At 50.0% G+C, this 12,577-nt stretch overlaps 2 protein-coding genes across 2 annotated transcripts; both read right to left on the reverse strand.

Annotated features, from left to right (window-relative positions):
• Window positions 1-1,526: 1,526 nt before the first annotated feature.
• On the reverse strand, window positions 1,527-4,066 carry LOC127335611 (phenylalanine ammonia-lyase-like). Its single transcript, XM_051362320.2, has 2 exons — window positions 3,500-4,066; window positions 1,527-3,413 (listed from the first exon to the last, which is right to left on the reverse strand). The coding sequence occupies exons 1-2, from the start codon at window positions 3,892-3,894 to the stop codon at window positions 1,667-1,669; spliced, it is 2,142 nt and encodes a 713-aa protein (XP_051218280.2). The 5' UTR covers window positions 3,895-4,066; the 3' UTR covers window positions 1,527-1,666.
• A 1,718-nt stretch (window positions 4,067-5,784) lies between these two features.
• Window positions 5,785-8,483, reverse strand: LOC139829915 (phenylalanine ammonia-lyase-like). Its single transcript, XM_071826634.1, has 2 exons — window positions 7,956-8,483; window positions 5,785-7,872 (listed from the first exon to the last, which is right to left on the reverse strand). The coding sequence occupies exons 1-2, from the start codon at window positions 8,339-8,341 to the stop codon at window positions 6,126-6,128; spliced, it is 2,133 nt and encodes a 710-aa protein (XP_071682735.1). The 5' UTR covers window positions 8,342-8,483; the 3' UTR covers window positions 5,785-6,125.
• Window positions 8,484-12,577: the final 4,094 nt, after the last annotated feature.

Consider the following 12,577-nt stretch of genomic DNA (forward strand, 5'->3'; position numbering starts at 1 on the left):
TGATTCAGAAACGCTGCACTTCGAGGTATGAATGTGCAAATTATACTAATGTAACCATATTCTTTAATTAACATCGGAGCCTTCTAAACATGGGGGTGGCTGCTTGCACATTGGATACATAACTACAAGGAAAAAAATCTTAATAAAACGAAAAGGAGCTTAGGTTTTTTGTTTAGCCAAAGCAGTGCGGGGTTCTGCTATGGACAAGTCGTTATCTGCTAGCTAGTGCTCCATAGGCTCTCACTGGTATTCTTTTTGGGGTCTGAAGAACCCCACATCTTCTTGAGCTAGCACAAATGGCCATGTGGGGCTTGAACTTGATCGAGACCTTGAGTATTTCCTATTGCAGTATGACGCTTTCCTAGTGGCTCTATTTTTCATGTTTCACGTGCAGTTCTGTTTAAAACGATGGCAGACCAGCAATCAGTCCTAACAAGGTCAGTCCAGTCGTGAGTCTCAGGACAGAAGCTGCGTGGTGATCGGAAATTCGGAATCACGTGTAGGAGTACTTTATTTTTTTCAGTAAGCTCTACTGATCTACTGAACCTTCATCTAGGGAAAAAAAAGGGGACTCGCTTTTGTTGGTGAGTTGGTCGTCTAGTTGTTGTCCCATTGAATTTGTTTCATTAACAGGCTCACGGTTCGACTTTGACCCCCTCTGCATAATTCAGATACTCTGATATACTAGTTTCCTTTTCATGTATTTTCTTCCTTCAGTATAGCTCGATCCACTGAAACTGGGTGGTTATCGGAATCACATGTATTTTCTTTCTTCCGTAAAGCTCATTCCACTGATCTACTGAAGCTTCGTCTCACGAAATAAAAACCTGCTTTGTTCGTGTCTTGGTCGTTTATACCATCCCCTCTTCAAATCAACAAATTACAAGTCAAATTCCTTCCTGAATGTAAACTTCCTCCGGTGTGAAGTCCCGTTCTCGGTGGCTCAGTGCACACTTGACCTGACAGACTTTGACTGTGTTGAGCAGACAGGTTAACATAGTAACTGCAAATAGTTTTTTTTTTCATCGGCTGGAATTTCTGATATTTCGGCGGAAACCGATTGTACCGGTTACCACCGAGAAAAAATAATACAGAACGAAATTTTCCAATTATCAAATAATTTGCCTAAATTTAATTTTTTTGATAAATTTTGGATGAAATAGTGAATTGGTTTGGCAAATCTCTGCCGGTATTTCCAAAATACCGAAAATATCGTTACCCACCAGCATTTTTTGTTTACCGAGAAAAAAACCTTGGTCCAGTCAGTGATCACGCTATCATGAATTATAATTTTGAGTAGCGGTCTATTTTGGTACACCATATGGCATACCAATAATATATTCTTTTCATATTGTTCTAATTAAGTTCGTCCAAGAACCAGAACATTGAGCTCAGAAATTGGGACTTGTACATTCTTCATGAAAGATATCACAATACAGTTTTAACTTGCATCATAGAATATCAAATATTCAAATGGCAACCTACCACAACCACGTAATGCAATTGGCAATTTTGGCAACGGCATAGCAGCTCTGGAAGAACATTGTAGGCATCAACTTTAGGAAATACAATGAAAAAACAATAATGATACTTGTCAGCTAAACACATCTGAAACCTTATGTACTCTGAAGCACATAATCTTCTCTTCAATTCCTTGATCCTCTGTTCAGCAGATTGGAAGGGGCTCCCCGTTCCACTCCTTGAGGCACTCAAGCAGAGCGTCAATGTGCTTGCCCTGGTTCATGGCAACGAACACCTTGTCCACCTCTTCACCGGGAGACCTCGTCTTCTCTCCGGTTAAGTACTCTGTGCCGAGCTCCTTGCGCACAAAGCGGTAGAGCGGGTACGACCGGCATTCAGTGATGCGGTTCTCCTGTGCGGCGGTGCCGTTCTCCACAGAACACCGGGCAGCCTCGACCTCCTTAGGAAGGACCGCACGAAGCTCCTGCTCGAATGTGGCGAGCTTGGCGAACACTGACGTCTGCGCGTCCCGCTCGGCCTCACCATTGGCCAAGGCATGCTCCACGAGAACCGCACGCATCTTCTGCATCAGTGGGTAGTTGGCACTGCAAGGGTCGTCTGCATATGCAAAGACTGCTTCGCGGTCGATGGTCAAGAGCAGGTCCTTCTCACAAAAGCGTGCACTGTGGAGATGGCCGCTGTCGTTGGTGCTTAGGGTCTTCCTGGCCACTGTCTTCACACAGTTCTTGACGGCATTCTTGACATTCTCCTCGATGTGGCGGAGGTCGATAGCTTGGCACAAGGCGACCAAGAATGTCGATGACATGAGCTTCAAAATATCAATGGCCTCAGCGGTCTTCCTAGAAGAGATGAGACCGAGAGAGTTGACATCTTGGTTGTGCTGCTCTGCGCTCTGCACATGGTTAGTCACGGGATTTCCCAAGAATTGGAGCTCAGAGCAGTACGAGGCCATGGCAATCTCAGCACCCTTGAAGCCATAGTCCAAGCTGGGGTTGCGCCCACCAGAGAGGTTGGAAGGCAAACCATTGTTGTAGAAGTCGTTAACCAGCTCGGAGAACTGGGCAAACATGAGCTTGCCGATCGCAGCAATGGCAAGCCTGCTGTTATCCATGGACACACCGATAGGTGTGCCCTGGAAGTTTCCACCATGGATAGCCTTGCCACGGGAGACGTCGATGAGTGGGTTGTCGTTGACGGAGTTGATCTCCCGCTCGATCGACTTGGTGGCGGCACGGATGACCTCAATCTGAGGGCCGAGCCACTGAGGCGACGTGCGGAGTGCATACCTATCTTGCTTTGGCTTCATTAATGGGTCGAGCTCACCGAGCTTCTTTGCGAGCGCCATGTAGGAGCTGCCTTCAAGGATGTGCTCCATGATGGCCGCTGCCTCGATCTGGCCCGGGTGGTGCTTCAGCTTGTGTGTGAGGTGGTCGGTGTATTCCGGCTTGCCATTCATCACCTCGCAGAACACGGCTGATAGAACCTCAGCAAGGACACCAAGGATGTTAGCTTCGAAGAGCACTATGGATGCGAGGCCGGAACCCACGGCGGTGCCGTTGACCATGGCAAGTCCTTCCTTGGGCTGCAGCTCGAAGAAGCCATGCTGGATGCCGGCAATCTTGAATGCCTCTGCTGCGTTAACCTTGCTACCATCTGGAGCTGTCGCTACAGAGTTTGGGCGGCCGGTAACAAGACCCGCGATGTAGGATAGTGGGACGAGGTCACCGGATGCGGTGATGGTCCCCCGGAGCGGCAGGCACGGTGTCACGTTTGCGTTGAGAAGGGTAGCGATTGTCTCAAGAATCTCAAAGCGGATGCCGGAGTACCCTTGGAGCAGAGTGTTGACGCGGACAAGCATGGCCGCCCTGGTTGTCGCAGCAGGCAGAACGTGGCCATCGCTGCCGGTGCCAAAGGCTCCCGCGTTAAGGAATCTGTCGAGACAAACAAGAAACAAATAAGGCTTCCTGTACTCGTAGACAAATATGCTTAACCAGAAGTAGAATGGTTTAATTCGTACCTGATGAGCTCTCTCTGCAGAGCACCACCCTCCTTGGTCCTCCGGTGGGAGGTGGCGCCGAAGCCGGTGGTGACACCGTAGCTGTCGGTGCCATTAGCCATGCTGTTCATGACCCAATCGCTGCTCTCCTTGACGCGTCCACGGGCGGACTCGTCGAGCTCCACCCTGGTGTCGGCGCCGGCAGCCACCGCAGCGACCATGGCAATGGTCAGGCTGGCGCCCTCCATTGTCACCACTGGCCTGCGGTACTCCTCTACCATCTGCTTCACGGCATCCAAATGGCTCCCGGAAAGCTCCTCCGCCGCCTTCCCCCAGTTCAGAGGATCGGCCCGGGCCGGCTGTGCCACGCACAAGCCATCGCTGGTGGCAGCAACGTGTCCGTTCTGGCACTCCATGGAGATATGCAGCAAAGTAGTAAGCAAGGAAGCTAGCTAGACACCGGTAGTTGGTGTATGTGTATCTGGATTCTGAAAGTGCTACTGTATTGATCGGTGTCTCACACTCTGGTGTTGAAGAGGAGCTCAAATTGGAGAGGAAGGTGAGGCTCTTGTTGGAGGGGAATGGAGGTCGGGGAGAGATTAAATAGGCAGAGAAGCTGAGCAGGGTTGGTGCGGGTGTGGGTGTGGGTTGGTGTGGACCTGTAAGGCGAGGTTGACCACTGGATTGGTGGTGGGTGCGTAGATGAGAGCGCTGCGGGAAGAAGTAGAGCACGCCGTGCTGACTTCGTCAGTCCATAGTAGCAGGTTAGATTATTCATTACGCACAGGAGTTCACCTCCCTGCACCCTGCTTATGACCACGAGCGTCTTCAGTGTCATGCATAATATGTTCAACAACTTATGTTAGTAATAATGGATCCTTAGTGTATGCTGCGTTTAACTGCTACCACCTGTTGCTGAAAGCGGCTTTTACCAAATTGATGCCACAAACGCTGCACTTCGAGGTATGTACGTGCAAATCATACTAATGTAACCATAGGATTTAATCGACATTGGAACATTTTAAACAAGGGGGGCCGGCTGCTTGCAGCCTTGAACCATGGATACAAATCTACAAGAAAAGAAATCTTAATAAAACGAAGATGAGCTTAGTTTTTGTTTTGTTTAGCGAAAGCAGTGCGGGGTTCTGCTATGACAAGTCGTTATCTACTAGCTAGTGCTCCATAGGCTCTCACTGGTATTCATTTGGGGGTCTGAAGAACCCCACATCTTCTATTTTAGACTAAGCTAGCACAAATGGCCATGTGGGGCACTTGATCGATCGAGACCTTGAGTATTTCCTATTGCAGTATGATGCTTTCCTACTGGCTCTCCTTTTTCCTGTTTCACATGCAGTTCTGTTTAAAACGAGGCAGACCAGCGGTCAGTCCTAACAAGGTCAGTCCAGTCGCGAGGTTCGGGACAGAAGCTGCGTGGTGATCGGAAATTCGGAACCACATGTAGGAGTACTTTATTTTTCAGTAAGCTCTACTGTTCTACCGAATCTTTATTTTTCCAGTTGTTGTTTCATTGAATTTGTTTCATTATCAGGCTCACGATTCGACTTTCATCCCCTCTGCATAATTCAGATACTCTGAGATAACTCAGAGCATAGGAGGGAAAGTCGATTTATGGATGGAATCAAATACGCAGTATTTACAGAAAAAAGTCTTCGTTTATTGGGAAAGAATCAATATACTTTTAATGTCGAATCGGGATTCCTTTTCATGTATTTTCTTCCTTTAGTGTAGCTCGATCCACTGAAACTGGGTGGTTATCGGAATCACATGTATTTTCTTCCTTCAGTAAAGCTCAATCCCCTGAAGTTCGTCTCAGGAAATAAAAACCCTCGTGTCTTGGTCGTCTATACCACCCCCTCTTCAAATCAACAAATGACAAGTCAAATTCCTTCCTGAATGTAAACTTCCTCCGGTGTGAAGTCCCGTTCTTTGGTGGTTCAGTGCACAATTGACCTGACAGACTTTGACTGTGTAGAGCAGACAGAGGTCAACATGGTAACTGCAAATATTCTGGAATTTTCGATATTTCGGCGGAAACCGGTTTTACCGGTTACCACCTAGAAAAAATAATACAGAACAAATTTTTTCAATATTCAAATAATGTGCCTAAATTTATTTATTTTTTGATAAATTTTGGATGAAATAGTGAATTGGTTTGGCAAATCTCGGCCGGAATTTCCGAAATACCGAAAATATCGTTACCCACCAGATTCTTTTTGTTTACCGAGAAAAAACCTTGGTCCAATCAGTGATCAGGGTGTCATGAATTATAATTTTGAGTCGCGGTCTATTTCAGTACACCATATGGCATACCAACAATATATTCTTTTCATATTGTTCTAAGTTCGTCCAAGAACCAGAACATTGAACTCAGAAATTGGGACTTGTACATTCTTCACGAAAGATATCACACTACAGTTTTAACTTGCATCATGGAATATCTAATGGCAACCTACCAGAACCACGTAATGCAATTGGCAATTTTGGCAACGGCATAGCAGCTCTGGAAGAACATTGTAGGCATCAACTTTAGGAAATACAATGAAAAAACAGTAATGATACTTGTCAGCTAAACACATCTGAAACCTTATGTACTCTGAAGCACATAATCTTCTCTTCAATTCCTTGTTCAGCAGATTGGAAGGGGCTCCCCGTTCCACTCTTTGAGGCACTCAAGCAGAGCGTCAATGTGCTTGCCCTGGTTCATGGCAACGAACACCTTGTCCACCTCTTCACCGGGAGACCGTGTCTTCTCTCCAGTTAAGTACTCTGTGCCGAGCTCCTTGCGCACAAAGCGGTAGAGCGGGTAAGACCGGCATTCAGTGATGCGGTTCTGTTGTGCTGCGGTGCCGTTCTCCACGGAACACCGGGCAGCCTCGACCTCTTTGGGAAGGACCGCACGAAGCTCCTGCTCGAATGTGGCGAGCTTGGCGAACACGGACGTCTGTGCGTCCCGCTCGGCCTCACCATTGGCCAAGGCATGCTCCACGAGAACCGCACGCATCTTCTGCATCAGTGGGTAGTTGGCACTGCAAGGGTCGTCTGCATACGCAAAGACTGCTTCGCGGTCGATGGTCAAGAGCAGGTCCTTCTCGCAAAAGCGTGCACTGTGGAGATGGCCGCTGTCGTTGGTGCTTAGGGTCTTCCTGGCCACCGTCTTCACACAGTTCTTGACGGCATTCTTGACATTCTCCTCGATGTGGCGGAGGTCGATAGCTTGGCACAAGGCGACCAAGAATGTCGATGACATGAGCTTCAAAATATCAATGGCCTCAGCGGTCTTCCTGGAAGAGATGAGACCGAGAGAGTTGACATCTTGGTTGTGCTGCTCTGCGCTCTGCACATGGTTAGTCACGGGATTTCCCAAGAATTGGAGCTCAGAGCAGTACGAGGCCATGGCAATCTCGGCACCCTTGAAGCCATAGTCCAAGCTCGGGTTGCGCCCACCAGAGAGGTTGGAAGGCAGACCATTGTTGTAGAAGTCGTTAACCAGCTCGGAGAACTGGGCAAACATGAGCTTGCCAATCGCAGCAATGGCAAGCCTGGTGTTATCCATGGACACACCGATAGGTGTGCCCTGGAAGTTCCCGCCATGGATAGCCTTGCCACGGGAGACGTCGATGAGTGGGTTGTCGTTGACGGAGTTGATCTCGCGCTCGATCGACTTGGTGGCGGCACGGATGACCTCAATCTGAGGGCCGAGCCACTGAGGTGACGTGCGGAGTGCATACCTATCTTGCTTTGGCTTCATTAATGGGTCGAGCTCGCCGAGCTTCTTCGCGAGCGCCATGTAGGAGCTGCCTTCAAGGATGTGCTCCATGATGGCCGCGGCCTCGATTTGGCCAGGGTGATGCTTGAGCTTGTGTGTGAGGTGGTCGGTGAACTCTGGCTTGCCGTTCATGACCTCGCAGAACACAGCTGATATAACCTCGGCAAGGACGCCAAGGATGTTAGCCTCGAAGAGCACCATGGACGCGAGCCCTGAGCCTACGGCTGTACCGTTGACCATGGCAAGGCCTTCCTTAGGCTGCAGCTCGAAGAAGCCGTGCTGAATACCGGCGATCTTGAATGCCTCGGCCGCGTTAACCTTGGTGCCGTCTGGTGCGGTAGCCACGGAGTTTGGGCGGCCGGTCACAAGACCCGCTATGTATGACAGCGGGACGAGATCACCGGACGCGGTGATTGTGCCACGGAGTGGTAGGCACGGTGTGACATTGGCGTTGAGAAGCGTGGCGATGGTCTCGAGGATCTCGAAGCGGATGCCAGAGTACCCCTGGAGCAAGGTGTTGACGCGGACGAGCATGGCCGCCCTGGTTGTTGCTGCAGGCAGGACGTGGCCATCGCTGCCGGTGCCGAAGGCTCCCGCGTTAAGGAATCTGTCCAGACAAAGAACAAATGAGCCTTTTTGTACTTATAACACGAAGATACTTAAGCAGAGGTAGAGTGGTTTAATTCGTACCTGATGAGTTCCCTTTGCAGAGCGCCTCCCTCCTTGGTCCTGCGGTGGGAGGTGGCGCCGAAGCCGGTGGTGACACCGTAGCTGTCGGTGCCGTTGGCCATGCTGTTCATGACCCAGTCGCTGCTCTCCTTGACGCGTCCGCGGGCGGACTCGTCGAGCTCCACCCTGGTGTCAGCACCAGCGGCAACCGCGGCGACCATGGCGATTGTCAGGCTGGCGCCCTCCATGGTCACGACCGGCTTGCGGTACTCTTCCACCATCCGCTTCACTGCATCGAGATGGCTCCCCGACAGCTCCTCGGCAGCCTTTCCCCAGTTCAGAGGGTCGGCCAGCGCTGGCTGCGCTACGCACAAGCCATCGCCGTTAGCTGCACTGCCCATCGACATATTATGCAAATAAGTGCTGAAACAAGTAAGCTAGATACGAGCAGCGGCAGGTGTATGTGTGACTGAAAGTGGCGCTGTATCGATATGTGTCTGGTGGACGAACTTGTGGATGGTGAAGAGGAGGAGCTCTAGTTGCAGAGAAGGATGGAGCTCTTCTTGGAGGGGAATGGAGGGGAGGGAGGGTTTAAATAGGTGGCGCGCGTGAGCAAAGTGGGTGTTGTGGGGTGGGTTGGTGTGGACCTGGAAGGCGAAGTTGACCGCTTCTGCTAGTGGCCGTGGGAGCACGTAGAGTTGGTGGATTCGTGGCAGCTGGACTCGCAAGTTGGAACTGGTTGGTGCGCTCCGCACGGAGCAATGGCCAAGGGGTAGGTGCGGGAGGAGAGGGGGACGCGGCACTCCCTGCTCCTCCATTTCGAGTTGCAGGCCAGGTGCTCGACGATATGCCCAGGTAGCCACACAGGCACATGTCTGATGTCTCTGTCTCTTCTCTCTCTTTTCACCCTTTTTCAGATCAGGTATGCCTCTTTACGCTGTTCTGCCAGGGGCTGATGATGAAAACAGCATTCATATGGCGCCTACCACATTTTCCTAGCTTGCTCGCATGCTCAAGTGCTTAGTGTTTACCATGCATCCTGTGCTTTGGGCGGTAATTATCTGCATTCTTATGTTACTAATCACGCAAGAGAATAGCGGTCCTGCACTGATGCATTCACCATGGCATTCTTATTGCTTAGTTGTTCACTACCGATCCGCACGAGGTACGCTGGAGTCTGCTGCTTGCTAGCTGCTACCCGCTACTAACACGGTCATTTCTCTGACGAAGTAGCTTTGATTATTTCTCCAAGGCCAGTTGAGCTCTTCTATGGACAACGGGAGTTGTTACCCACATGTTTTAAAATCAAGCTAGCACGTGAGGCTTGCGCTAGTGACGCTGAGCGTTTCCTGGTGCAAATATGCAATAGGGCTCTTTCCTGATATTTTCCTGTGAATCAGCATGTTGTAGGGAAGCTCTCATGTTTCACTGATTTTTTTTTTTTAAATTGTACAGTCCACCGATCAGCCCTCGAGTGTCAGTCAAGTGTTCACTGTTAATGATGCATCATGTGCTTGGGCGTTAATTATCTGCATTCTTATGTTACTAATCAACACAAGAGAACAGCGGTCCTGTACTGATGCATTCACCATGACATGCTTAGTCGTTCACCAGCCAGTCAGTCAGCTGGTTGCTGCCACTACACGGTCGTTTCTCTGACGAAATAGCTTTGATTATTTCTCCAAAGCCAGTTGAGCTCTTCTATGGACAACGGGAGTTGTTACCCACATATTTTAAAATCAAGATAGCACGTGAGGCTTGAGCTAGTGGTTTCCTGATGCAAATATGCAATGGGACTATTTCCTGCTATTTTCGCTTGTCGTGGGGAAGCTATCGTGTTTCACTGACTTTTTTTTGTTTTAAAATGGCACAGTCCAGCGATCAGCCATGGGATTGTCAGTCAGTCAGTCAGTCATGGTCTCACTAGATTGTGATCGGAATCAGATGCATTTTCTTCCTTCAGTAAGTACCACGGCTATATTGGAAACTTCATGCTAAGACCGAAAAGGAAACCGGCATTTATTTGTGGCGTCTGTGCTACTCCAGCTGCAAGTGAGTGAATGACGAGGGATATTCCAGTTTGGATGTAAAGCCATTCTGAATTTCTGATGCGAACTTTCGGTCCAGCGCGTTCCTCTGGTGTGAAGCTTCATTCCGACTGCATACTTGACTACTTAGAAGGCTAAGTTTTGCTGCTCTACTTTCTAAAGTTGCGGTGATCTGCACCAGCAAGGCTGGGGAGATTACATGGTAAGTGCAGTAGGTTTCAGCTGTGCCTGCACACAAGTCATGAGACGCTGTGCTTGTGAATCAGTCACTCGCCTATTCTTCAACTACCGTTTCACCATTAGGCTTTAAGTTCTTCATAAAAGAGTGGGTTGAAAAAACGTCTGAGATTTATTTAAATCTAGATGTATCTAGATTTATATATATAGACTTCACCTGCAACCTAACCTAACCTCTCCCCCGAGGCGGCGGCGCCGCCCGCCGTCCCCGGGGAGTTCCCCTCCACTCCGCCCTCTTCCCCTCCCCTACAGGCCCCCTCCTCCGCCGCCGTCGCCGAGGACGCCGCGGGGCAAAGCCCCTGTGGTGAGGCGGCGGTGGCGGCTCGGTCCTCCGTCGGCAGAGTGCAGCGCGGCCTGCGGGAGCGTGTGGGGGCGGCGGCCTACACCCTCCTCCTCCGTCGACTGAACGCAGCGGGATGGCGGTGGCCGGCGGATCTCCGGCGGCCGGCGGCGGATGTTGGCTGCGGTGTGGTTGGATCTGGGCCGGAGGTTCGGATCGCGATCCATCGCGGCTGCGTCTCGTCAATGGCACGAGGAGGCTTCGCTGGGTCTTCTTCGCGGCTTGAGGACGTCCGGGTCTTCGGCCCGGGCATGGTGGTGGTGGCTGACTTCATCCACCGAAGGCAGTCGGCCAGGCTGGCTGTGTTGGATTTCATCCCACTTTCAGCGCCGGTAGCGAGACGGGGAGGCATAGTAGCCGGTGAAAACCGAGCCGACTCCGGTCATGGCGGGCGATGGCGGCGTCTGCGCCGTTATCTTGTTGAAGGCATCGTCAAGCAACTATCGCTAACCTACTCGTTCCGGCGGCGAGATGGAGGTGCTTGGAAGCCGGCGATGGTGTCGCCGGTGGGGGGTTGGAGTGGCCAGCCCAGGATGGTCGCCGACGTGGGGGTCCGACCTGAATAAAGGCGGCGGTCCTAGGGCCTGTCTTGCGTGAAGAGGAGGACCTACCGGAGGCCTGGACTCGTGATCTCGGCCGGAGTGTTGAGTTCGGAAGGCTCCGCCGATGAATGTGGTTGCTTTTGCCTGGAGTTTGTTGGATCGGAGGTATTCGGTCGTGCGCACCCATGTTTTTATTCCGACCGATTGGTTCTGGAGGGAGCGGCGCGAAGCTCTTTTTCTTTGATTGACATCAAGTGACTATGGATCCATGATGAAAGTCGGAAGAAGAGAATTTCATGAAGGCCGGAGGGGAGGACTAGCTAAGGGAGGTTCAAGTCTTTGCGATGTTGAGGGACTTGCTTGGTGTTCCGGGCTTCACAGCAGCGGTATGAAAGTGGGGGCGACAACATAGGTGATGTGCAGAGTTCTACCTTTCAGGGTGAAAACCCAAGGTCTGGCCTTAATTGGTTGTGCCTGACAATGTCCTTGCTGGAGGCATTTGTTTTGAGAGCGGGGACTAGTCTGTAATTCAGGTGTTGTCTTGGCGGTGGATGTATTGCTGTTGTTAGGCCCGAGATACTGTAGCGGGACTTTTGTTTCTTAGTTTTCTTTTCTTGTTTTTGGCTGTGTGCATCCGTAGTGCCATTAGGGTGGTGCGTTGTTGCAGAGGCTGGGTGTAATTGGTATCTTCTTGATATTAATATATTCCCTTTGTCGAAAAAAGTAAAAGAGTGGGTCGGCCTATAATGCTCTCGTCCTTCATAGAGGACCTAACCATAGTATGAAGACTTGGTGGTACAAGACATAGGATGGCTCGACTCAAAACCGCAAGGCCACCACTTGAGAGATTTGGAATGAACCCAATGCTTTTGTCTTTCAGAACAAGCATGTTAGGGGTGCTTATATAGAAAAATAAACTGGATTTTTCTAAGCACCGGTGCTTATTTGTACTAGACAGATGCCTAACTAGGCACCACTCATGTATAAATAAGTACCGTGCTTAGTAAAATGCTTGGTTTATTTTCCTATGCACCACTCTAAGCATCTTCTATTGTACATGGCCTTAGAAATTATAAATAAGATTAAAAAACATATGTGCGTAACCGCCAGGGCAAGCAGTTGGGCGAAATCATACCGAGAGAGAAGGGTTTTGTAATTTTCCTTTTATTTTTCTTGTAAAATTCCTTAATTAGTTTGGGGCAAAGATTTTGTCCCGTTTAGAAAAAAACTGACGAGTTTGCGAGAAACAACATCATGTTGTTTTCTAGTCAGTACTTCAGTCAGATCCAGAACGAGCCAAGTTGTGAGCGGCCCGTTTGTGGCCGTGGCAGGCACTGCTCTTGCGTCGAGGTAATGGTTGGTGAACCACTAAGCATGTGATGATCCATGGATCCACGGGAGGATCCAAAGAGAACTTAGTGGGTTCACAGTCCCTGTTCAATTTTGTCTAAATGTGTGAAGAATCCCACTATATTT

This window comes from Lolium perenne, chromosome 2 (genome assembly GCF_019359855.2).
Source record: "Lolium perenne isolate Kyuss_39 chromosome 2, Kyuss_2.0, whole genome shotgun sequence".
NCBI classification, from domain to species: domain Eukaryota; kingdom Viridiplantae; phylum Streptophyta; class Magnoliopsida; order Poales; family Poaceae; genus Lolium; species Lolium perenne.

Excerpts from the sequence above, each read along its gene's own strand:
- LOC139829915 (XM_071826634.1), bottom strand. The coding sequence starts at position 8,341 with ATGTCGATGGGCAGTGCAGCTAACGGCGATGGCTTGTGCGTAGCGCAG. Across the intron at positions 7,873-7,955 it reads CTGCAAAGGGAACTCATCAG|ATTCCTTAACGCGGGAGCCT; the intron begins GTACGAATTAAA and ends TTGTCTGGACAG.
- LOC127335611 (XM_051362320.2), bottom strand. The coding sequence starts at position 3,894 with ATGGAGTGCCAGAACGGACACGTTGCTGCCACCAGCGATGGCTTGTGC. Across the intron at positions 3,414-3,499 it reads CTGCAGAGAGAGCTCATCAG|ATTCCTTAACGCGGGAGCCT; the intron begins GTACGAATTAAA and ends TTGTCTCGACAG.